At 38.3% G+C, this 27722-nt stretch overlaps 1 protein-coding gene across 3 annotated transcripts in view; it reads right to left on the bottom strand.

Annotated features, from left to right (window-relative positions):
* The window catches only part of Ptprg (protein tyrosine phosphatase receptor type G), a 689215-nt gene that overhangs the window by 512226 nt on the left and 149267 nt on the right, over positions 1 to 27722 (bottom strand). For all 3 annotated transcript variants that reach the window (XM_042679699.1, XM_042679701.1, XM_042679700.1), the window contains exon 2: positions 10397 to 10501. In XM_042679699.1, coding sequence (XP_042535633.1) covers positions 10397 to 10501 — 105 coding nt within the window. The remainder of the gene's footprint in view (positions 1 to 10396; positions 10502 to 27722) is intronic.

The raw sequence follows: 27722 nt of genomic DNA, 5'->3' as shown, positions 1-27722 counted from the left end.
AGTTCCTCCTTGATTTAAAAAAAAAAAAAAAAAAGAGCACTCAAGAAGAAATGACTTTTATGTTAAAGTCAAATACTTACATATAGTAGTAGAGTCTTTCATTAAAGTCAAATACTTCTATCACAGCAGAGAACTTTTCACGACCTAAAATGACATTCAATGAGCTATACTGGTGGAAAATATGGTAGACCAGCGTCATTACTGAAAAGTGAAGATTCTTAAAGCTATTAGAAATTATTTTTCATGAAGGCAAGGTTCTACAGGATAAACATACAACTACTATTTTAAAAAAAAAAACTATACCAGGGTCTTACATCCATAATAGAAAATGAGGTTTACAGTCACTAAATATAGGAAAGCTAAGTTCTGATAGCATAGAAGACAACAAGAAGACATGCTACTTTTTTTTTTTTTTGGGGGGGGGGGGTCCAGTTGTGGGGCCTGAACTCAGGGCCTGGGTGCTGTCCCTCAGCTCTTCAGCTCAAGGCTAGTGTTCTACCACTTGAGCCACAGCACCACTTCCGGCTTTTTTCTTTTTTCTTATGTGGAATCAAACCCAGGGCCTCAGGCATGCAAGGCAAGCGCTCTACCACTGAGCCACCTTCCCAGCCCCAAGACATGCTACTTTTAATCAAAAAACATAACCAGCTGAGAAGTAGGAGCCAGTGTCCTTCACTACAGAATAAGCCAACAAGCGCTAAAGACTAAAATCATCACTCAAAGAACATTTCAGGTCTATATGTTCAATCTGTAATGACTCTTTGGTGGGCAGGGTATGGCCCTATAGGGAGGAGTTGAAATATGACAGACGCAAGCTCAATGATTGGGGGCATGCTTCTGAAGGGCCTCTCTGAGTCTCCTTATTTGAATCCCTATGTGAGCAGTTTCCTTGACATAACTATAAACTGAAACTTCTAAAACCATAGCTACAAACTAAACCTTTCCTCCTCCTAAACTGATTATCATAGTAACATACTTGGTAACATGTAAGGCAAAAGTCAACTGCTCAGGTCTAGGTGACCCTGAAAGTTTTTGAATTTATTCAATCCTTAAGCACATATTATACACTTCTTCTGTTAATACACTGGTACTACTGAAAGTTCACAATCCAGTGAAACAACTCTCTCTTAATTTTATATTGCTACCAGGAACACCTTGCCAGGAGCAGTGGCAACAAGACAAGTCATAAAAGTTCAATCCCACTTACTAATTTCAACAAGAAAAAAGCCAATAAAGTGGTATTCAGAAAGATATATGCCAAAGATATTTTATTTGTCAAAGGAAAATTCTACATAACCTAAGCTTAACAACATCCAGAGGGAAAGAGAGAATGTTCCTCTGTTTTATAAAACCAGGAAGTAGATTTTATGAACCAAATCAGACATAATAAATGAGTACATTTTGTTAGGTTGGAAAGACAGACCTATAACTTTTAAGTAAATCACAGAGCACATTCAAATAATTGCTCCCTGGTTCTTAGGCATGTATTTTAAACTAGTGTACTTTTCCTTTGAGCTATTAAATAATATCCTACCACTCATTCATTCACCCACAATCTACCCCACTCTCTCCCCCCCAAAAAAGTCAGTTTCAAAGTCCAGAAGATCATCCTTTCAGATTTATGAGGAGGAAAAAGAGGATGCCTGACTTTGATCCATCACAGATATGAAAAATATATACTTAGATATAACTCCCCGTGTGCCTTGTGTAGACCCACTAAAATTTATAGATTAATGAATATAAGGATTTATGTTATGTCAAAGTAAATATTGACCTTATCTCTGCCTGGGTCAATAGTTACTGCTTGCTCAATAAATCTTGATGTTCATTTTCAAACTAAGTCAATATCAGTTCATTAATTTCTGCCTGCTTCATATCAGCATTTTATACAATTTGGATTGCTAGTGAAAATGTTTCACCTTAAAATCTTAGATACAGCTAACCAAGAGGAAAAAAAAGCAACACTTTTGCTTGTCTTCTAGCTTCCCTTTGGGAAATCCTCCTGACTTTCCATTTTTCTCCCTTCAAAATTGTTACAAAGAAAACTGCCTGAACTTTGATAAGATTTCAGCCATCTATTCTAAAATAAAAGGATCACTTTTCAAATTATGTATATAATGGTATGAGAAACTTATAAACTCAAGATATACTTCTCTGAGTACATATATTTCTCCTAAAAGATATTCTGGCATATTCCTCAATTCTCAGCAATAACCACAAATTAAATTTGGTTTTGTCTCTACATCTCTGTACTTTCTACATTAATGAGACCATATTATCCATATCATTTTAACATCTTATTTTTATTATATTCAAATGGTTGTATAGAAGAGTTGCTATTTAGCAAAGTAGTTTATAAACACAATGTATCTTGATCAATGTCATCCCTTTCAACATTCTCACCCAATCCTCCCCTATCCACCTCTTCCCTCATTCTTCTTAATTTTGTAGGATATTCATTGGATTCTGGTCTGCATTTTCCCCCCTCTTCTTTATCCTTCTAGCCTTTTCCCCCTGACCCCACCCTATGCATTTCAAGTACGGTTTCCTAATGTTTCATTTTGCTGAACTTTTGATTCTGGCTTTCTAAGGAGTTACACTATTTCATCTTGAAGCTCAACTTCCTTCATTTTGATGGATGTTGGCTGAGCATTTCAATGTAAGGAAAATCTTTACCAATGGACACTTGGCTGTTTATAAACACTGTACCACTTTGAGGACAAGCACAAGTATTTCTGAAATGTAACTTCCTGAGAACAGAAGTGCTAGATGAAAGACTATCGATATTAAAATTTTACAGATATTGCCAAAAAGCCCTCCACAGACTCTATCAACATGTTACCTTCAATTTCTCAGCCTACCATTTACCCATGTTTCAAATGTCCCATCACAGCAACAACTGAAATCGTTACCACTGATATGATTCACAGGATCCCAACACAGCATCAAGCTGCATTTCATCTTCCTAATATGCTTGCAAAGGGTTACAAAGAACTAAAGAATAAGGTGGTATCTTCTTACAAAATGCCTTTCATGTTTCATTTATGAAACTGACTGGAAAGAAGAGATCAAGAAACCTTTGGAATGGTAAGGATTTGAATGAAGTTTGTAAGATGGAAGGAAGAAGAAGAAGGAAGAGGAAAAAAAAGAAGGAAAAGGAAGCACAAGAAGAGAATAGGAAAGATGGAAAGAAGGAAGAAGAGGAAGAGAAGAAACAACAAAAACAACTAATTGCAGGGGTTTTTTGAACCATTTCTTTTAAACAGTAAGAGAGAAAGAAAAAAATCTTGGCCAAGCATTAAAGCATAGACAAAGTACCTTTAGCATATGGCAATGCATTTTTCTCTTCTCTGTGCAGAGCTTGTGATTAGTGTGTGGCCATATGTGTTCTTTCTCACCCTAGCTCTCCTTGTAGCCACAGATCAAGCAGACAAGGAACAGATAATTTACAGTTTGTTCCACTATTTATCTCCTCCCTGCAGATCTCTCACTGCAAAACACTGAAGTAGAAACAGGGAAGTACAAAGATTAATTAGGAACAAATTTCTACTCAAGAGAATATAAAGTCTACAAAACAGAAGAAAAATGGACAAAACAATAAACCACATCTTAATAGGTTCAAGTCCAAGTTTTTTTTTTTTTTATTGCCAACCCACCACTCCACATTTGCTCATTTTTAAATTAAATGTGGTACCATCTTCAATCACAATAGGGAACATCCCACATATTCCATTTTGCTTTCTCTCTCATGTACCAGTGGTAATAAATTTCCATGGACTCTTTCCTTTTATCTCACAAATCCCCAATAAAACAACCTCATCATTTTATTTTATCCCACCCTCATCTTCCCATTGATCAATCCTTGACCATTCAGTGATCTTATACAGAAAACCAATTGTCAGCTAAAGTTCTGGATCACAAGTAATGTCATAAACCTCCGCCTAGTTCTGAATCACAAGTAATGCTATACCTCCAACTAGATGAAATGCAACATTCTGCATCATTCCCCCTGCTTTCTTTACCCTAGCACAGAATCTGGACCTATGGGACTTCTTCCCGTGCCAGGTATTTTCAGAGTGTTATTATGCCTCAAAGCCTTTGCCCACTGTGGCAAATCATCTGCCAATCTTTATAGGTGAGCATTTTCACAAGCAATTCTGTAAGGAGCTTTTCTGGCTACAGTGGAACCCAACATGGCTCAAAGTATTCAATTTTTCTTTTTTAAAGACTGTGCAAAACTAATAAGGAAGATGGGGCACTGCTGGTTCATGCTTGTAATGCTAGTGATTCAGGAGGCTGAGATCTGAGGATCACAGTTCAAGGTCAATCCCAGGCAAGAAAGTTGGTAAGTGACACTCGCATCTCCAATTAAGCAGTGAAAAGCCAGAAGTACAGCACAAGACTTGAGCAAAAAAAAGGTAAGGGACATCACCCAGACTCTGAGTTCAAACCTCAGGACTGGCATAAAACAGAAAACACACACACACACACACACACACAGGAAAGGTAGGTGAAGGTTAGAGGTCAAGGCTATTCATCACTAGGATTACTTTTTGACTCCTGCAGATAGGATATGGGAGAATGAATTTAAGACTGATCTGGTGTAGCACCATGGGATCAGAGAAGATCTATGATAAAAAAGTCTCTAGGAAAGTAATTCACTTAAGACTCTAGGAGGCCTTCAAAAGAAGGTAAATAATAGATAATATTACTATTAAACCTCAAGCTTGTACAGTGCCTTTTATTCTTCCAATGACAAAAGCAGGCTTTGGCAGGAAGGTGTATTTTGATTTACCCTGTATAGACATTCTTAAAAATAGGCATGGAAATGTAATGTTAAAGAATTTAATTATGTCTTCAATTTACCTGGCAAGCTCATTACTTAAAGAGATCCAACGGTGATAGCTTTAGTAAATCACTCACTTCTTTGTCAATATTTATGGCAGGATCCCCATAATGAGTGCATATGCACAAACTGGCAAGATCCACCTTTATCTGTCCATCTGGATACAAAATTGAAAAACAATTGCTGCATATACCTGCACATGCAGACATGTGTCTCTCACAAGATCTTATACAAACATACAAAGAATGGCATATTTTTAAAAAGTAACCTTTACTATTTCCTTCATACCAAGGTGGATCCAAAGTCTCTTTCAAGGGCTAACATACATTTCTGGACTGATCAAAGCCACTCTGGAAGGTAGGCTCAATTTACGGTTTGGATGGTTGATTGGTTTGATTTTGTTGGTTTATGGTGTGTGTGTGTGTGTATGTGTGTGTGTGTGTCTATGTGTGTGTGTGTGTGTGTGTGTCTCACACTAAGTAACCCAGGCCTGTCCAGAATGCAAGACCATCCTGCATCAGCTTTTCTGAGCATTATGATTATGGCCACCATGCCAGCAAATGTGGTCCTTTCATCTTGGTTTTTACAGTGGAGCAGGTCATCAACACCAAAGCCATTAGAAAGAACCTTGGTTGTCCCTACTGGAGGAAGTAATGCTTTTTAGAATAATCTCATTTGACCTTCAGCTGGCCCAAAGCATTAACTTTTTGCAGGGAATTTTGCTTATCAAAATTTTGGATTCCTCTAAAGATAAGAGAGTTCTCCTTTGTATTGATTCACAGAAATTCTTTATTCACGGAAGAAACAGGATACAGTAAAGAATCTGGGGGAAGGGACAAGATTTTTCTCTTTTCCAAGTAAGAATTTGAAGGGCAACATGTAGATCAGTTTACAAAAATGCATTAAATCTCCACTTGAACTTCTTCCAGATTTGCTTCTTACTTCCCTTCCCAGCAATGGTGACCTACCCAACATGTGCTACTTTTCATGGAATAATTATAGAAATTCTGGGAAAATTCCAAAAATCATAAGCTGTCATCACCTGCAGTAACACAGAAAAATACCTACATCTCTAGCTATGTAAAATCAACAGCGAGGAATTGTTTTATGATTTCTAATGAGATGCCTGAAACAACTGCATTTTTTTTTCTGGTATAAATCAGCATGAAATAAAGAGATCATTTTCTTTTTTCCCCCTCTCTTCCCTGGCATAAAGAAAAAGAATGCAAAGATAGAAAGCAATCTTGAAATGACATGGATACTACTAACAGAGAACCACAATGTCTTATGTTCTACTTCTTATCTTTTATGGACAGTGTTTCCACATTAAACTCAGATGGTATGACCCTTTTATACAACAGATCAAATAAAGAACCAGAGGTAACCCATCTTCAAATGGCCACAATGAATCTAGAACAGGTTCCTAAACCGAATCAACCTCTATGCTAAAACTGTAGTTGTTAACAAAGGAACTGTCTGATTAGTCTATAAAAGTATAGCTTTTATAATATTTCAAATAGAAACAGGATACCTGCATTATGCAAAGTAATTCAGTAAAAATGAACTAGTTTGGTTAGTCCTAAAGTAAAAACAGAAAGGTCACCCTAATTTTAATGAACTTCACTCATGACAATATCCTATAAAGAAGCTCTAAACTTCCTATAACTCTCATGATTGACTGAGATAGTATGTGTAAAAAAGAGGTGACCAAGTAAGAACAGCACCACGCACGTGGTATTCAGGTACGGGGTAGGTTTATTCATCGTTCGGGCTGGTACCAGGCCATCATGGCCCTCCGTGCCGCTGGGAAAGGCCTGGGAAAGACCTGGGAAAGAGCTAGAAAAGAGGGCGTCTGGGTCTAGGCTAGGCCTTATCTGGGGCATGAGCAGAGAAAGGTGTGGCCACATCAAATTCAGATGTGACCTCAGCGGATGCAGATGTGACCTCTTTCAGGTGTGCCAGTTGCCTAGGTAATGCAGATACTGGGCAGAGACTTTGCTGTGAGGAAGGTAGAGTCTGTTTGCCATCCAGGAGCGGAACTTACAGTACACCACTGACATAATGATGTTAGGATCATCTACCAAACCCAACCCTATACCACAGCAACCTAAGGCACAAGATACAGCAACCCAGAATAGTAACCAGTCACTCATCTCCTTGACCCACTCCCCAAAACATATCAAATGTCACTCAGCCTTTCCAAAATAAGATCACTATAATCACTGTGAATGCTATCCAAAAGGCTTACTGAGAATATTCCAGCTCCAGAGAAATGCAAAGAAATTAAATGGTCTCTTCTCCATCCCTAAACAGTTCTGCAATTAACTCAAGAACTATTCAAAATGCAGGCTGCATCAAAAGAACTGACAAACTTTTTCTGTAAAGACAAATCGTATCTGAACACTTTCAGTCAAAAAGTATGGGGTCAAAAACACTTCGTTCTGTAATTATAGCACAATACACAGCATACTATAAGTAAAGTCATAAGAATGGCTGTGTTCTAATAAAAGTTGAGTTATAAAGAGAGGTTGTAGTTTTGTACTTTGCCCACATTTGAACTTCAGTGTAAACTTAACACCAATTCCCAAATCCTAAATAGGAAATCTTGTAAATTTGACTGACACTTGCTTCTTCAACTCTTATTCACCCATTGTAAACTGACAACCCAAGGAAAAAATCCAGTAATAGCAACATCAACAACATCAACTTAACAGTGCCAAAACCAGCAGTTATTTAGTACTGGATTCGCGGCAGAGACTATGTTAAAACTTTTCATACACATCATCTTTCTTTATCCCCACAAAACTCTTTAAGGAAAGGAATGTTATCACTGTTTTACAGATGAAAACCAATACTCCAAGCAATTAAGGATTCTTTCAAAAAACATAATGGTTATACTGCTATCAGAACCAGGGTTTAAAAATATCACTACAAAATTTCATACTGTCTTATACGCTTCTCACTCCTACACCAAATGGCCATATCTCATTGGAGAATTGCAGATGTGAGATTAGAAAACGAACCAATAAACCAATTTTTGAACAATGGCTTCATTTAACTGTGATAAATTTATAAACATTTTCTTAACAAAGAAAGGGCTTTTCTTTGGGGTTCCTTTGCAAGCAAAATTTATGCCCAAAGTTATATTGTTGTAGCTAATAATCTCATATCTACTCTGCCATGGTTTTAAGGCACTGGACCTAATTCATCAAGACAAATGCCAACTTTTACGCCTTCCTGCTCTTTGTTTATTGGTTAGACACTAAGAAGTATAGCTGAGGGACCTCAACTCTTCATGGACTAAGGACAATACTGAACCACTGACACGGTAGATTTCTCAGAAGAACCGCTTATGTACAAAGACCTGTACATATGTCTACCTAACTTAAAAATCCAAAATCTAAGCTATCCAAAACTCAAAACTTGTTGAATGTGTGTACATATGATGGCAGAAAAGTCTACACCTGACTTTTAACTTCTGGTGCTGAATATTTCAGGCTTGAACCAGTCTCTGTCTTATCCTTTTCTCTAACACTAACATTGATGTTACCGATTCTGCTAAACCACCTCATAGCCCTCTGAAAAATAACTAACTGACTGTCCTATATAAATTGCACAGGAGAAGAAATCTACCAAAACAACGATTAACAAACTATAATAGCCTGTGAACTCAAAGCAACTGGGAACATATTTCTGCAAAACATGCAAAGGAAGAATGGGATTTTTTGTATTTCAAAATGGCTCAGGGAAAAAAATCAAAAGATTATTTCCTGACACATGAAAATTATATGACTCAAATTCTGGTGTTCATAAAGTTTTATGAGAAGACAGCCAGTCTGCGAGAATTATCTGTAGATGCTTTTGTGCTGTGATGGCAGAGCTGAGCGGCTACGACAGAGACCATATGGTCTGAAAAGTATCAGACATTTCCTATCTAGATCTTTCTGCAAAAAGTGTGCCAATCCCTAAACTTGAATCATGAGGCCTTCCAAATATAAAGGGAGGACTCAAATTTAGTCAAAACACATTCCACACATACAAATGGAGATCAATTAACCCTCACCTCCAGAGACAAGGACATCAATAATGGCTTCATCCCAAAGATGGCACCATCTAAGTCCTGTTGTAACTGCATAACAGGAGAAGTTTTAGGCTTTTCATCTCCACTGCCATTTACAATTAGAGATGCTGATGGGATATAACTTCCAATTCCCTGACTAACAGCATTATTATTCTAAATTGATGAATTATAAACAGCAGTCTACTTTCTGTCTCATATCAGAGTACAAAATGATAAATTTACTTTGGGCTCCTTAGCAAGAGGAGATAGATATAAAGGTAGATATAGATAGATATGTGTGTATGTGTGTGTAAAATAATAGATAATATACTAAATAATAAAATATATATATATATATATATATATAATAAAATTTTGTCCTTCCTGGCCCCATATCCTTCATTTATCAAAAATAGTGACAAAAAGAGCTCTAATTAGATCATTCTAATCACCAAGAACTGGGTGTGATGGAAGACTTCACAATAACTATCTGTTAGCAGCGAAACAAAACTGATAGTTTCTTCTCCCTGTAGGAGCAGGAGATTTATCAATAGACAAAAGGATGCAAAAAGCCAATAGATAAGGTGTAATTAAAGATCAGACCTATAAATTTTACAGTGACATAAATTTAACAAGATTTGCAGGTGGAAATTAAGGATTTAAAACCACAGTATGACTATGAAAAGGACATTTCCCAGCTCTATAATCAACAACATTGCATAATACATAGATTTATTATGAAGAGTAATTCTCTATGCCTCCAAGCTCTTTCATACAAGAAATGTGAATTATTCAGTGCCAAAGAAATTTCCAAGATGGTCTATCTTCCTGTTTAAGTATTCCTCCTTAATTAGCAATAATCCTTTTTCCATATATTTCTGAGCTTCAAAATCTTGTTGCTCATTGTGAGAAACATAATCCAGAATCTAGACAGGTCTCTAAATACAAGAGAATTATTTCCAGGGTAATATTCATTACAATGCTTTCTCATTTCACTCTCTCAAAAGTGGAGACTAAAAATAAACATGAAAAAAGCTGCAGTCAATGGTAAAGAACTACAATACATTCAACCAACAGGACCTAAAATAAAGGTTGTATTTCGTAGAAGATGAGACTCCCTTCGGCAGCTGGTACATATGTAATATTTAGCTGACATTGAAGCAATTTAAGATGACCATTGTTATCTTCCACATCCTGAAATCACAACCACTAAAAGGTAGGCCATGTCTTTCAGTAAGTTACATGTTTGGTATAATAAGGCATTAATAAGGAAAGTTCGGGAATAAATGCCGGGGGTGGGAGGAAAGGTTGAGAAAACAGGTGGAAGGATGAATTAAGAGTGCTTAACACCTGAGGAAACATAGGCTTGGCTATTTCAAACTTCAATTGAATGAAAGACTCCAGAGACAGAGTTCAGGTGAAAACATGGGGAAACCTGGGCTTGCCAGTAAAGCACAATGGCATAGTTCCATCAGGACATTTCAACTCACCAGAGTAGGCCCAGTATGGATCACCTGACGCCTTGCGCCTTCGGATCTGCACTGTGCTGCCGTGTCTGTCCTCCTGCAGGGCCCCGACATAGCCTTCAGTCAATGCTGGAAGAGAGAGCGACCACAGTTAGACAAACTCGTCATCCTATCCAACATAGGGTGACAGATGTATATACTAGGTGACAGACTTGGGAGACCTTGTGGATGAATAAATAGAACCTCCTTCTCTTAGAAGGCAGATCCAACTACAGCAAACTCCAGAGAGATTATAATATTCACTAGAGTCCACAATGATCCCTGGGCCAAGAAACACAACAGATTAAATACTTGACATATGTTTTTACTTGATCTGCCAAATACCACCAGGCAATAGATATACTCATCTCAACAATAAGCAAATTGAACTCAAGAAGTGCAGACATTTTCATGTGCCCAAGGTGAAACTCTTGGAAGAATTGGAACATGTGGTATTGGTTCCAACTATGCAAAGAGTTGGTATATGTCCTAGGAATAAGCCTAGAATAGTCTGATTTGATCTTCCCAGAGCTAGAGGACATTGTACTCATTTTGCAGGTAAAAGAATTCAGGCCCTGAGATACTAACTGGTCCGCAAACACACAGGTAAGCAGGTAAGCCAACCTGGGGATAAACATAAATATCCCTACATCAAAGCCAGTTTCTCTGCCAGCCAACCACAGCACTGTGTAAGGCCTCATCTCCCACACCTTGATCCACAAGCCACAAATCACTTGTGGTACTGAGGATCTGAAGTAAGAAACCCTTCCAGGCAGATGATGCCAGAAAAAGAACACTACTAAATAACAAGTTTCTGAAGGGAAAAAAAAAAGAATCCCATCGATACAGCTAAAACAAAAAAATTCTACACCATTATGAAGAGTTTCCATCTGCCTGCAATCTCCATCAAAGCCCTTCCCCTCCCATCTCCTTCAGGGATGCAAATCTCTCTTGTAGTGAGCCCACACCTGAATGCAAGGATGTGTACAAAGACAAACATCACAGGTGCCCAGAATCAAAATGAAATGGAATTATCTTCAAACAAAACACTCCACCTGACTATGTTCATATTTAAATGCACCCAAACAAAATCAAGGGTGCTTTTTAAAAGCAAAGAAAATGGTTAGAGGAACTGTATCTTCTTCAATTTAAGATAAGGATGGGAAGGAGGAAACACAATAGTGAATAGTATCATCCTGAGAGTTTTGGTAAGAAAGGGACCAGCAGAAAGGAAAATGAAGAAACATATAATGCACTTTGTGCAGACACCAAAATTGCAAACACCAATAAGTAATGCTTGAACCAAGACCTTCCAGGAGATGAGAAACTGGGACTCTAATGAACTCCAAACACACACCTACACAACACTTATTCTTTCTTTATTGGTCTAGAATAACAAAGTCAGAATTTCAGTCAATGTTCTGTTTTGTTTTGTTTTTTTAACTACAATGAAGGTTTTATGCTCCTTATCTTCCAATCCAACCTATTATTTTACAGATGAGCCATTCAGAGCACTAGAAGTTGACCCTGTAACCTTCCAGAGATCAAAACTAAATTTTCTCATCTCCTACCTTGCCAACCTATTCTTCCCCAATAACACACACTAAATAACTGTTAGACTTACTTATTTGTTAGACTACTTATATGTGCATAAGATAAGCTTTATAATGTACACTGTGCTTCAAACTAATTAGTCCCAAATTGTTGTTGTTGTTGTTAAGATACTGAGTAAAACAGGGTCCTGTCCATTTTCTTCTTTGTAAAATAAGAAAAAACAAAACAAAGCCAGCTTCAGAGGAGCTGCTAAGAAGACCACGGGACTTACCAAACAAAAAAATACCTCTGCAGAGGTGGGGCAGACTTGAGCTTAGTTGCAGTAACTAACCTTGGCTGGGTGCAGCAAGCTCTGTAGCCAATTAACTGATTAAGTTGTAAACAATTACTGGGCTAAGATGTAAGTAAATGGAGTGGTGGATTGCCTAAACTGGAGCCCATTAAATTGTTTTCTGTGTCTCCTCTTCATTTCTCTCTATAAACATCTACCGATCAAATATGTTTGTTGGATTTGCAGAACCTGCTGTTTGTGGGTGACTGCTTGATTCACAAATAACCAGGCCCTATCCTAACCTTTTCAGGTAGTAAGACTATAATCCAAATACCTCTTAACATTTTTCCTGTTCTTCATATTACACAAAAGATCCCTCAGTGAAACTGATCGTGTCCTTAACACAGTCGTTTCAACTTCTGACCATGAATTTCTCCTTTCATAAAAAGGCTATTGTTAGAACTGAGGTCTGTGAACCCAGAACAGATAGGAACACAAAATAAAAGTATGCCTTTAAACTTACTTGGGATGGGACCCAGAAATAAATAAGAAAGGGGATAGATAAGGAGTTCTACAAGTAAACTGTTTGGTTGGTCAACTGGTTGGTTGGTTTGGTTAAGACTATTATTTGCCCAAGCTAGCCCCAAAGCCCTGCTTCAGCCTTCCAGCAAGCTGGGATTATAGGAACACATGAGACTCTTTCTGGGTCCAGATAACTGTATTTTGAAGAATGAGAAAAGGGCCAACTAACTTCCCTACTGAGATGTACCTAAGATTCCCTTCACTTCTGCCATCCCCAACTCATGCCCTCAGGATCTAACCCACACAAGTAAAGGACTGTCTAAGCAGAAAGGTGCAGCCTGCTGCAGAATGGATAAGAATGTGGTTCAAATTCATATAAACAAATCTGAACTGAGCAAAACAGACTTCTATCCAGAAAGTTCATGAGCCAAGCATACAGAAAATGAGAGAAGGTACGTATTCTTTAAGCATATTGACTCCTATGTTCTGTATAACAGGCAGAATATAAAATTATAATCCCAACTACCCATTCCCACTTTTATTCATAAGGAAGTAGTTTTCCTTCCCCAGAATGATGCAGATCATCAAGGTGCTGGAGGGGACATAGGAAGTCAGGAGGATCACAATTCAAGGCCACCTCACACAAAAAGGAAGTTCTCATTTCAACAAAAGAGCCAAGTGTATTGTTTCCAGTTCTGCAGGAGAAACAGGTAGGTAATAAAAACAAAAACAAAAGGAGACCCAATATATAAAGCAAAAAATAAAAAATAAAGAATAGAGATACATCTCAAATGGTAGCAGATAAGCAGGAGGGCATGAGTTCAAACTCCAGTACTAACAAACAGAAAAAAAGTCAATCCATACCAACATCCAATTCAAAAAAAAAAATCAAAAGACTGTCCTCTGACATTTAAGCATAGAATAGATACCCCAGAAAAGCAGATGATGGCTCTGTGGGACTAGGGATTGGAAACCCAGAAGAAGTGCCTGTCAAAAAAGTAGATCTCGTAGGACAAAAAGGAAATGTGATAGTGTTAACTACACACCAGTGAAGGGAAATTCACGTTGTGTTCCCTAGCTTACAGAACTGAGGTTACTGTATGGGACTTACAAGTTCAGGCTGTGCAAGAAAATCCACTTCCAAAGGCACACAGCGTGTATGAGGGGCTCTAGGTCCCCAGGAAATAGGAGCGCATATATTCCGGGACCACTGCCAGTCCACTCCCAATAGGGGAACACCACATAACCCCCTGCACATAAAAAGGGAGGGAATGAATGAAAGAATGTGTGCTCATGCTACAGGAAGGCCATGCTCGGCCAGGTTAGGGAGCATCTACCTACTACTTCTGTGCAGGCATCAGTATGTATTCACGTAAACCACCACAAAAACACTACCTTCTCCCCCTCCTAGCCTGTCTTTTGAGCCAATGCCCACCTATCAGAAACAGCAAACATTTAATACCCAAAGTAAGAAGGGAAAATTCCCAATGCCCCCATTAAGCAATTCTTCAGGGAAGTAACTCAGAAATAAACATGGCAGCAAAGGACTTTATCACTTGGCACCAGATTTTCTGTTTGACAGATAAACTATTCATTAAAGGTGGCTATATTTAGCTTCCTTTTTTTTCTTTGTATCTGGAAGCAATGAGTGATTTATTGCCCCGCCCCCTAATAACAACATAATCATGCATTACTGGCAGTGCGTACATCAAAGGAAAACAAAAGTTGAAGTCCTCAAATGTATTGCAATCAATGATGAGGTGAGTTTTCTAAAACAATTCTTAAAGACCGTTATTTGAATAGCAGTCCAAGACATATAAGAGAGTATATTAAACAACTTAATATTTTATTGGCAGTCTGTGTGGTTCCCAAATAAAGCTCCAGAGTCAGCAAACCAAATTCAATCAATTTTAATACCCAGTACTCTCCTAAGCCCCCACAGCCAACCAACAGTGGCATGGCACTGATATGGTAGGGCTATGAATCATGCTATTGATTTTCAATATCTTCTATGCAGAAAATTAAATTATGCAAATGCATGCCTTTACGGATCCTTACCTTAATGTGAAATTGCATACTTGCTTATGTCAGCAACTTAATTAGCCAATTAAAAATGGAGTATGCTTATGAAAACAGTCAGTTTCACTCTTCCAAACAGACAATAAGTGTAAATCTGCGTATGGTTACCATGTAACTAAGAATAGGAAGGAAATGGTGTTCTGCAAACAGATTTTCTAGCAAGTTCTACAGCACCAAGCCCACTATAGTTTATGGAGCTGAAGTCATTTGTTATCTAAAAGCTTAAGAGGGTTTTTAATCATGATGCAATATTGAAAGCAATCGCAAAGGCTGTTATATAAGACAAAAAGAAACCCAGTAGTACATAGCTCTATTTCCCTTGCCTAAGAAATCAACTCTAATGTCATTTTAACCAAGAAACACACATATTCCCAACTCACTGGTAAACCTGGGCATGAGGAATTTGAATTTTAAGTAGTCGTCAAGGGTCTGGATTGTATAATTATGAAATGGGATTGCAAAGAACAAATCTAACCACTCCCATCCTACAGGAGGACAGTTTGAGTTTCTTAGTTCTGACTAGATGAAAGTAGAGATTTCAAAACCAATAGTATTAACTAGCCAATGATTCTTACATCTCATTCAGCAGGAGGAATCTTAAGTCAACTTGGTTGCTAGGCAGACAGCTAAATGAATGACAGGTATTTTCATCAGGGAGTTTTCATAAACTCTCTCTCCTCTCAGAACTTCTACCTAGCCTTCCTCATTTCCAGCCTAAAGCAAAAAAGATAAAACTGTTTCCAGACCCAAAGGCCCAATTCTTTCCTATAAAAATATCCTATGATATAAAAATATCCTATAAAAATATACCTACTACTGACGATATCTACAAAACTGTTTCCTATATACATGATTTAATTTCCCAGAGCTACTGGACATGGTTTATGAGAATATATGTTTTTATTCTGGGAATCTAAAAGCAGATGTATAACCTGAAAGCTTTCAGGGGGATTCTGCGTGATCAGTCGTATCAGTGTTGCACAGAGATTCTGACTTGGGGGGAAATAACTTGAAGTTGTGTTTAAGTCTTCTGTGTTAATTTGCAGGCAAAGTTTTCCATCAATAAGCCCAGCTCCTCTGAACACCACATTAAATAGCATTCTTGACTTGGATAAATTTTTCTAGATTTTACTGTGAGATGGAGGGAAGGTTCATTTGAGCTTGAGAGTTAAGAATAGGTAGTTACAAGGATTGGGAATGTGTCTCATGGGGCAGAGCAACTGCCTGGCAAATACAAGGCCCTGAGTTCAAACCCTAGTACTGCCACACAAAATAAAAACAAAGACCAAAGTTGTCTTATATGGATACAAAATATTTCTCAGCCAAATCTGCAGATAAATAAACTAAAATCAAAGTAAAAGGATGGTTTCTTTCTTTCTTTTTTTTTTTTAAACTGATTGATACAAGGGTTTGAACTTAGGGCCTGGTACTAGTTCAGCTTGCTTGCTCATGACTTGAGCCACCACCTGAGCCATGCCTTCAGGAAGGAGTTTTGCTGGGCTTTAGAGTCTGGACTGGCTTTTAATATTGATCCTGCAGGTCCCAGCCTCCTGAGTAGCTAGAAATGTCTTCTTTTTCTTGAAAAAAATGGACTCTTTACGTATGTGTTCATCTATGGAAGTGTCATATACCTAGCAAGAAGGGAAGACAGGTAGTCATCAGGGATTTCCAAACACTGCATTTCTCCACAATACAGTCTCAACTCTCACCCAAGCCAGTGATGTCCACTAGACATCTTCTGTGTTGTCATTTCCTACAAGACAAAGCAGCTCTAAGACAAAGGCTAAATAGTAGTAAGGTCATAGTAAATATTTAACACCCACAATTCCTTGTACAATACAGTTGCGTTGACTGTGCCCAAAGCAAAATGGTTTGGTCGTGTGTAAGAGTATTTCCACTTAACTACTGATCTGATTCTAGGTCATTCCAAAGAGTATGGAGCTTGGGAGAATGGGAAAAACATCCATACAAAATTGAAAACAGCAGAACAAAGATATTCTGGCTCATGAGTGCTAAAATAAATATTGCAGAGGATAGATGGATGGATGGATGGATGGATGGATGGATGGAGAAAGTTCCACTACGGTCCTAGGTCATATGTCAATCACTGCCAAAAATGAGCCACCTAAAAAGAAGCAACAGGCACTTTTATTTTCTTGTGCAGAATACAGATTTTTTTCAGAATGGCAAACAAGCAGTGAGGCAGGCTGTTTATATTGATTATAACTACTCATACAACAAACAAATTAAAGATCCCTCAATGATGGTGAAATCAAGCACAATTTTCTCTAAATTTTAAAGAGGATTCAAGAACATTAAATCTTACACAATAGTTTGAAATGAATATATCTTTATCTTTCTTGTGTCCACAATGGGCAAAAGTATCAAATGATAGTTAAACGTAATTAAACATTCTGATCAGCCTCTCATCTCTTTTGTGCCTAGATTGCAATTAATTGTACTAAAATGTACCTGGTGAGTGTCCCAAAAAAGTACAATCAAAAAGTGTGTTTTATTTTATTTATTTATTTTTGCAATTAAGGAAGAATTCCAGATGGGTTCTCTAGTTGTGTGGGATTCTGAGCTAACCTCAAATACAATAGATTTTATTACAGTAGATTGCCCATTTTATCATATTCAAATGTACCTATTGTCCTACCAGGAAATATTTTTCATAATCTAATGGTGTTAAAGAGACTTAATATAGAGCCATGATTTTTTTCATATAGTAAGTTACTAAAGCTCAGAGGCAAATGAAGGGAAAAGGAGATCATAAAGCAGTGGTTTTTTTTCCCTCAGTGACAAAAGAGATGTAAGAGACAAAAGAGACACTACCTCATTCAAACATGTTAAATCAGGTAGAAATGCAAAATCCTAAACTTTTTTTCATTATTTTATAATAATTCCAACCCTGGAATTACTGAAAAGAAAAAAAACATATTAGAGCTACTGCTCTCATGCTAATTCTGTTACAGTTTGAATAGCCAAGAATGAAAAGTACACATAGAAAATGTGTTTGTATGTGTGTGTATGTATTCTGGTACTAGAGTTGAACTCAGGACCTCATGCTTTCATTTGGCTTTTTCCACTAAAGGCTGAGGCTCTACCACTTGTGTCACAGTTCTACTTTCAGCTTGTACTAGTTAATTGGAGATAAGAGTCTCATGGATTTTCTGCTCTGGCTGGCATCCTCAGATCACAGCCTCTTAAGTAGGTAGCCATCAGAGCCCAGCAGAAAACTGATCTGTAATAAAGTTCATGGTACCTTTGTAAAGAAAAACTGAGAAATATTGCGGTTCACTTTTTCTTACAACACCCTCTTAAAAAGGGTGGGGTTCAACTTCAAATCCATTATAACATCAGAGAGAAATAAGACAATTATTTTGGTTTGCTTTAATAGTGTTTGGTTTGCAAAGAATCCATGTATATTTCCAGGAATATAAAGCTTATTCACGGGTAGCATTGTGGTGATGTTCAATGCCACAAATGCATTCTCCAATTTTATGGTTGTGCCATTTCCTATAACACTTAATGAGATACAAATATGACAAACACAGTCAAGAGGCTGCATATACACTGGTGGCCACCATACTGAAAGCACCATACACACAGATGGTTTATTTCACACACACACACACACACACACACATACACACACTTGTGTATGTGTATGTGTATGTGTATGTGTGTGTGTGTGTCTGTCTGTCATTAGTTGCCAGCATAGATAAAGGCAAAAAAAGAGCTCCAGTATCTGTATTTCCCCCTAGATTTTTTATAGCAACCAGCTTTTCAGAGAACGGTCACAAATATCCAGAAATATAAATATCATTTATATTTCTTAATATGTCATCTGAGTTTACACTGGCTCAATTAAAAGTTACTTACTAAGTCAATCACTACGTATGAAGCAGGCACTATTGTAATTGGAATCAATATACCGGCTTGTATAATTCTTCCAATGATACTAGAGTCGGGTATAATTATTCAGAAAATGTATGTTACTTGTTCAAGGATGCATAGCCCTGAGTCAGGTATGACTCTCAAGCCTGCACAGCTGATAATGTAATCAATCTGTTCTCTAGTCTCCTTTTACCTAGTGCTGGGGATCAAACCCAGAACCCCATGCCTGTGAGGTATGCACTCTTCCATTGAACTATAACCCTAGCCCCTTACAAATATTCTTCACAGAACTAAGTATTGACAACATAAATCATTTCTAAGTTAACAGCTAGCTACTCCACTTACTCAAAAGAAAATCAACATCACAAGTGAAAACTTTGTACAGGAACCTCAAGGAAACTAAAGACAGAACAGTTTCAAAAGAAGGAAGCTGTCTAGGCTACTCTTCCAACCACTGTTGGAAACTTAAGATTAAAAACATGCTCCTCTGCTGAGCACAATAATATGTATAATCCCAGCTGCAAAAGGGAGACAGTAGGAAGATCAAGGTAGGGCAGAATTAGCACAACACTATCAGAAAAACAACAACAACAAAATAAAAGCAAAAGGATTAACACCATGCCCTGGGTTCAATCCCTTAAAAAAAATCATTTTTCACAACAATACTACCAGAAAAAAATATAGTTTCTCTACCACGTTGAGAATATCCAAGTACAACTACATAAATAAAAAGTATTGTCTACACATAGCTAGCAAGATCAATAGAAAGCCCACGGATTGGGACAAGATCTTTACTAGCCATACAACGGACAAGGGTCTCATATCTAAAATATACTTGGAACTCAAAAAATTAAACCACCCAACAACAAATCCTCAAAGAAACAACTGCCCAATAAGTAAGTGAGCGAAAGACTTAAAGAGAAGCTTCTCTGAAGAAGAAAGAAGGATGGCCAATAGACACATGAAGAAATGTTCAACATCCCTAGCCATAAAAGAAATGCAAATCAAAACAACAATGAGATATCACCTCACTCCAGTTAGAACAGCAAAAATCAAGAACTCTAACAACAACAGATGCTGGAGGGGATGTGGACAGAAAGGAACCTTACTTCATTGTTGGTGGGAATGTAAACTTGTTCAACCACTTTGGAAAGCAGTATGAAGGTTCCTCAAAAGACTTCACATAGAACTCCCCTATGACCCAGCAATCCCACTTTTGGGCATTTACCCTAATGTTTACAAAAAAGACCACACTAAAGCTACCAGCACAACTATGTTTATTGCAGCATTATTTACCATAGTTAAGATATGGAACCAACCCAGATGCCCCTCAGTAGATGAATGGATCAAAAAAATGTGGTATATATACACAATGGAATTCTATGCCTCCATCAGAAAGAATGACATTGCTCCATTTGTTAGGAAATGGAAAGGCTTGGAAAAAATTATATTAAGTGAAGTAAGCCAGGCCCAAAGAAACATAGGTCCCATGGTTTCCCTTATTTGCAATATCTAGTATAGGTATGAGTCAAGCAGAAAAGGTCAGATAATGTGATGTTAGGAAAACGAACCCTTTAATATGTATTTCAATGTTTTTATTTCTTTCATGCATGTGTTTCTAACGCATTTATAAGATTATTTCTTTGTTGCTTTGTATGTCCCTCCCCCACAGTGTAACCCCCGCTTTCACTATATTTGATGTTAGTATAACATGTGGAGGAGATGGGGACAAACAAGTCGTTTAAGGATTCAGGTGGACCTGTTGCAACAATGAGAAGTACAAAATGTCATGTCAAAACCAGCTTTACAATGTCGGTGTGTGTGTGTGTGTGGGGGGGGGGGGGGGGGGGAGGGGTATGATTGGGTGGGGAGAGGGGGGAGGCTGGGAAGGGAGGTGAAGGGTAAACAAAGGAGGAGGCTGCAATGCTTGGTGAGAAATGTATGCATTATCCTGCCCATGTAATTGTAACCCCTCTGTACAGTATGTTCTCATATAAAATAAAATAAAATAAAATATAAAAAAGAATTGTCTACATACATCATGGGGGTTTTTTGTTTTGTTTTTATTGGTTTGTCAGTCATGGGCTTGAACTCAGTCCCTGAATGCTGTCCCTGAGCTTTTTTCACTGAAGGCTATAGCACTCTACCACTCTGAGCCACAGTCATTTCCAGTTTTCTGGTGGTTAATTGGAGACCAGAGTCTCATGGCCTTTCCTGCCTATACTGACTTCCAGCCAGGATCCTCAGATCTCAGCCTCATGTATAGCTAGGATTACTGGTATGAGTCACTGGTGCCCAGCTTACATATATTATTATAAATTAAGGTAAAGAAACAAATGAGGAAGTAATGAATTCTCTCCACTCTTTTGTTTAAAATGTTAAATTGTGACTAATACAATTTCATTCATGAGAAATAAGCTTCATAACATGGCTCAAGTGCTATATAACAGACATACTACATGTGGAATATTGAAATATGTATATTTTAACAAGACAAAAAATAGGCAAACAGCAACAACAACATTGCTCAAGTATGGCTTGGGTGGCCCTTTAAAAATCTCAGTATATCCACCAACTCTAGTAACATGCCAACAGCCCACCCACAAAGGACAATTCCCCAATTCAGGGATAAGTCAATGGGATGGATAGGCTGTATATCCCAAATTTCCTCTGTTGGAAACTAAATGCCCAAATTCAAATGTGAATGGTATTAGTGTTGGGCCTTTGGGGAATGACTGACTCCTGAGAGCACAGCTCCTATGAACAGATTGATCCAGTCATGAAATGAAAGAACTGTGGGCTATCTAGGGCGTTGGCATGCTTGTTCCATCTTGCCGTGTAGTCCTTAGCCCAGAAGGTCCTGGGCAGATAACAAGCTCTTACACTTCTCAGCCTCCAAAATAGGAAGCTAGATAATACCTTAGTTATGTAACCAGACTGGCCTTGTTCCACTGGCTCTGTAGCCTAAGGCTAGACTTGAACCCATGATTTTCCTGTCTCCTCTCATGTGTTGGTGGTATTCAAGTATGTGTCACCACGGCGAGCTTCAAATTTCTATTCTTTATAAATTATTCATTTTATGATAATGGCTATACTAATAGAAAACAGACTAAAGACAATTATATTTCCACAATAACCAAAAGCCACGTAGATATTTTCTAAAATGGCAAGTACAAACTTTAGGCCCCACCATCAGAGGATCAAATATAGAGTACACACCAAACATGACACCCTTCAGATGAAGACCCAATTCTTACACATCCATTCTGGTAAATCAAACCCCAGTGACCCCAGAACCAGGCTGGAGATTCCCCCTTCAATCCAGACCTATCATGCACTCTATGGCCTGTGGCTTTATAGTCCCTTACATTTCATTCCTCTGGTAAGCCAAATCTCTTTTCTCCCTCCACACTTACCATCTGTGTAAGTAGTTCCTAAATGATTGTGGCCAAATAGAATTTCTAAGGAGTATCCTAAGACAAAGGCAAATATCACTCAAGAATGCGTCATTGAACAACGTCATTGGAGAAATGAATGGGTACTTCGTACTCTCTTGCCCTCTTGGAGCTTAGCTTGTATACACGGGAGAACAAACTTCAAAAATGAAGTGAAATAAAGGATAAAGCCACAGAGAATACAAGGAGGGAAGACAGACTTGAGGAAAAACAGCCACCTGGCTGAAGCTTGGTAAGGTGCAAAGGGTAAGACCTTAATAGAAACTGAGAAGGCACAGGAAGAGCTCTCAAGTAGAAACCAGTGGAGTCTGACATATGATATCCTTTAAAAGTTTTATTGCAAGTCAGACACTGGTGGCTCACGCCTGTAATCCTAGCTTCTCAGGAGGCTGGAGATCTGAGGATCGAGGTTCAAACCCAGCCCAGGCAGGAAAGTCAGTGAGAATTATCTCCAATTAACCATCAGAAATCTGGAAGTGGTTCTGTGGCTCAAGTGGTAGAGTGCTTGCCTTGATCTGAAGAGCTCAGGGACAGAACCCAAGTCCAGAGTTCAAGCCCCACAACTGACCAAAAAAAGTGTTATTGCAATAAAATGATTTTTAATATTATCATACAGTTGTAAAACCACTCGCCTAATCTAATTATAGAGAGCATCTTTACCAAGTATGAGATTAAACGATTTCTCTGCGGAGAAGAGAGGAGGAAGGTTGGCAAGGACTGAAGCAGAGGCTCCTCAAAGTGGCCCCCAGGGTTCAAGACACTAGGCCTGTACTTGCACCCCTGTGCAGGGGAATTGAAGCCTTTGACACAAGCCAAATTGTAGAACAGAAACAAATTCTGGTCTAATATATATACCTTAGCTGGACAAATGCCTGGACAACAGCTTCTTAGTTTTTCTTTGCTATGGTTTTTCTCTGATTCACCTCTGCTCTTTTTCATCTTGAATAAAATTGCTCAAGAAATGAATTGACTTACACAACTCAGAAGAAAAGAACAAAAAGCAGGCAACTATTTACGAAGATAATGAAGACAGGGGAAAAAAGCAAAAGTAACCATCATCACTATATTTTCCCTAAAGGGAAAAAAAAAAAAAAAACAACCATACTTTCCTATAGATTGTTACAAGACAGAGATTGGAAATGTGTGATGTATTTGGACGGCCACAGAGAACTCATGGGTTTCAGAGGAGCTTTAAGGGAAGATTTTTCTTTAAAATAATCTTTTATCATCATCTACACATGCACATACTAAAACATGCCATACAGAGTCTGCCAAGAAGAGGCCCTGAAAAATAACTTCCATAAGATGTGAGCAACAGGAATGGAAAGTAACTTAGATAAGGGCTAATTAATAAATTAAATTGAAGGTCATTCATCTTTGTGTAATGATATAGATTTTGTCTTTAGTAACTGCTGAAGACTGTCTATATAATCATGCAAATATATCCAGGGACAAAGTTAGAGGGAGATAAATGCACTGCTCTCCCTCATCCCAAATCCACAGAATCATCTCTTAGGTCTGATAAGCAAGCACCTTCATTGTGTTTCGTTCATTTAATCAATGCAAACCCAACTCTGACATTTAAAGGGGGGGGGAGGGAAATAATCCCATAAATTCAGTTAGTATTGACCAGGCAACAACTTGCATATTATGTCAGAATGTCGCAAAGCTTTAGGTTTGTTTCTTTATCTTTATCTTTTCTTTTCTTTAATTTGGTGCCATACTGGGGCTTGAAGTCAAAGCCTGGTCACTATCTCTTTGCTTTACTTTGGTCAAGACTGGTGCTGTACCACTTGACCCATACATCTACTTTCTAGCTTTTTGGTGGTTAATCTGAGGTAAGAGGATGATGCTCCTGCTCTGAAGCACGATCCTTAGATCTCAGCCTCGTGAGCATCTAGGACTAAACAGGTGCAAGCCACCAGCATTGCAGCTTTTCAAGTTCATATCTGTTATCTCCATTTCCATTTCGTGTTAAGTTTGCTTTCTTTTCAGGATGGGAGGCTCACTCATCCTCTCTTTCATGTGCAGCAAGAAATGTTCAGAAGCATTTTGCTTTGCTTCAAGAGGAGTTATTAACTTCAAATAACACAATGCAAGTCTCAAAGAAAATAATTTAAAAGGGCTATCACAATCTTAAATAAAATGATTTCATTTAAAAATTCTAACCACATAAAAATTTTCACCAGATCTTATTGAGATGGCTTAGGCAGTTATCTCTAAGTCTCTTTAAATAGCTTTAAAAGCAATTTCTTTAATAATTATTAGAGGGAAAAAAATGTCCTCTTATGTGGGGGGGGAAGAAAATAAAAAGCTATTGAACCATAAGTCCTTTCCAAATGAACAAAGTACTGTGATTAAAAAAGCAAGCTTTGTTTCTTTCTTCCTTCTGAATTTGTTAAAACCTTCTCCGGCTCTAACCAATTGCTTGCAAGACCCACACCAAGAGTTGAAATGGAAAAGCAGTTGCATAACACTAGAAAGCTCAAATCCCAAATTGAAAGTTTCGGTTCAATATTTCCCTTTTTTTCCTCTCACAATACCTATTTGTATACAAGAAATGGACTGCAATCAATTTCAAGGAGATGCTTCTAGCCTGAATTTAAATCATTTTATAACTCTGCAATCCAGTCAATCAAACTTGGTATGGGAGGGGGAATAAAGAGGCATTTTCTTTTATTTAAAAAGAAAAAAAAATTGTTGATGGTACACTCTCTCTCTGTCTCTCTGTCTCTGTCTCTCTGTCTCTCTCTCTGTCTCTCTCTCTGTCTCTCTCTGTCTCTCTCTCTCTCTCTCTCTGGAGACTTCAATATCAGGCCTAAATGAATGAATCAAATTGTCCCTTTGAGTTTGCAGAGCAGATAGAACAATATAAAATAAACCATGCAATACTCCAGTACACAAGCCAAACTATAGCATCGTGGACCACAGAGCTCTTGAAACAATAGTGGAAAATAAACACCACTTTAAATATTACTTACAAAGCTCTGCTAAACAGATTGATTCTTAAATATCAACCTCTGCATAAGCAATAAGAAGGTACTAAATAAAATGCTGAGAACAATTCGAAGCCTCTGATTTTTCTTTCATGCTGGTCTATCCATTTGCTGATTAATACATTCTCTGATATGCAACACAATGAACCAAAAATTGGATAAAGGGAAGTCTGTGGGTGTTGTCAACTGTGAATGACATCTAAGGTTTCTTCAGGAACTGTGTTACAGCATAGACAAGAAGACAGTACGATACTTTGTGAAATTACATTTGAGGCTTTATCTTCAAAGGTGATACTCTTAACTAGAAAGTTCTTATTAAAAAAAAAAAAAAGTTACCAGTCAGGCATCATGACCCCAAGCCCTGTAATCCCACCACTAGGAGGCAGAGGAAGGAAGACTGTGAGTTTGGGGCCAGCTTGTGCCACATATCAAGACCCCAAATCAAAATCAAAAATAGAGAAAATAAAATAATTACCCAGCAAAGAGATACGAGAATCTAGGATAAACTGTCAGAGGGAGAAAAGAGTCTAAAGATAATGTGGCAGGAAGAGAGATGTTTAAATATATGTTAGGATACAGAACGAAGCTTTTTTTGTAAAGTTCTGTCTCTGTGAAAAAGAAATAAATGCATTCCCAGAAGTCCTCCCCTTGCTGCTTTAGTTTTTAATGTTAGCAAAAACAATCACAGAAGAAACTGTGTTAAGAGCTAAATTCCCTTTGTTTTCGGGGATGGGGGTGCATTGGGAGGGGGTATTTAGTAAGGGGCTTGAACTCAGGGCCTTGCACTCTTACTTGGTTTGCTTTTTCACACAAAGCTAATGTTCTATCACTTAAGGCACACCTCCACACTAGCTTTTTGCTGGTTAATATATGAGTGTCACGGACTTTCCTGCCCAGGCAGGCTTTGAACTGTGATCCTCAGATCTCAGCCTTCTGAGAAGCTACGATCACAGGTGTGAGCCCCTGGCACCCAGGGAGAGCTGCATTCTTTGGCAGGCACTGAGCCCTATGTTAGAAGTCCTGCATGCAGCCAGAATAACTCAAGGAAACCCCACTAGAACTTTCAGAGCAAATTCTCTCATCCTTCCCAGGTGACAAACCAGGCAACTGAGCCACAACATGGTTAAACCGTCTGCCAAAGCCACCTTGAGTGTGACAGAGAAAGGAACTGAAATGCAGACAGTCCACACAGACTGAGAAAACGACCTAGAGCTCCACAGAGATTCCCTAGGGGGGATTTATATCTTTTAAAACAAATAGATACAAAGAACTGAACACAAAATGCCAAAGCAGTAGATTCAAACGGAAACCCTTGAACCAAGAATCTCCAGAACAATTCGGTTTTACCAAGCTACCCATCCCTCTTGTCTCAGAAGAAACACAATGAGCACAATGTGTTTTCGTTTGCCCTTTTAAGAGATCTCACACAGTGAACGCTCTCCACTTGTATCTCTCTACTTGCACCAAATGGACTGTAATAAAAATGGTAATTCCTGAAAATTATTACAAGGCTTGCAAAGAGAATTCTAGCACTACAGCCTACACAGGAAGGCATTATGCTAACACCAACGAACTGCTGAGAAAACAACTCACTTTCTGTAAAACAGCAGAAGAGAACATTCCACGCAGGCATATGTTCACATTTCAACTGAGAAGCGGGGAGGAGATGGCGCTTGGTAGGGCCACACTATCTCATTCACAGCAGACCCCAGCCGCTTGGATTTCACATGTGGCCTTTACACAGGACTTTGGTGACCCATGCAGAAGGTACAATATCTCTACAATCACTTGTTTCATTACATTACAAGGGTATTTTATGTATATCCATAGAATACATCAAATAAGTTGCTACAGTTATAGCACGTGTTTCTTCTCCTGTGATGGCTGGTACTAGAAGTTAAAAGCATCTATATGGCATACTGATGAGAGAGGGAGGTAGGTAGGTAGGTAGGTAGGTAGGTAGGTAGGTAGGTAGGTAGGTAGGTAGGTAGGTAAGGAAGGTTGTCTGTCTGTCTGTCTGTCTGTTTGGTTGGTTGGCTGGTTGGTTTGTACTGGTACTTGTGTTCTTACTTACCTTGTTCAATCAAAGCAGGGGCTCTACCGCCTGAGCCTTGTTTCTACTTCAGGCTTTTTGATAAGACTCTCATGGACTTTTCTGCCCAGACTGGCTTTGAACTGTGATCCTCAGATATCCTAGGTAGCTAAGGTTATAAGCATGAGCCACCACTGCTGGCTATTTTTGGATTTTGCATTGCGGGAGACAGACAGAATCCAGGCCCTCAGGCTCATACTCTATCACTCAGAAACATCCCAGACTTTATATTCTTTCTATTGAGCAGTGGCACACAAGAAAATGGAGAGGAAAGGAAATTCTCACATGGCCCTAGGATGATCATCAGCTCCAACACTGCTTTCCTGCCATGTTCTCTTGTTCTCTACCTAGCCCATTCTCACACTGAAGGGAACTTCCTTGTTTTTACTGTTCAAGGGACAATAAATTCAATAGAGGAAAGGGCTTTTGTTGTTGTGGTTGT

The sequence above is a fragment of the Dipodomys spectabilis genome, unplaced genomic scaffold (assembly GCF_019054845.1).
Source record: "Dipodomys spectabilis isolate Male_0828 unplaced genomic scaffold, ASM1905484v1 ptg000054l, whole genome shotgun sequence".
Taxonomy (NCBI): domain Eukaryota; kingdom Metazoa; phylum Chordata; class Mammalia; order Rodentia; family Heteromyidae; genus Dipodomys; species Dipodomys spectabilis.
Note: the sequence above shows the minus strand (reverse complement) of the source record. Positions and strands in the feature narration are given on the sequence as shown.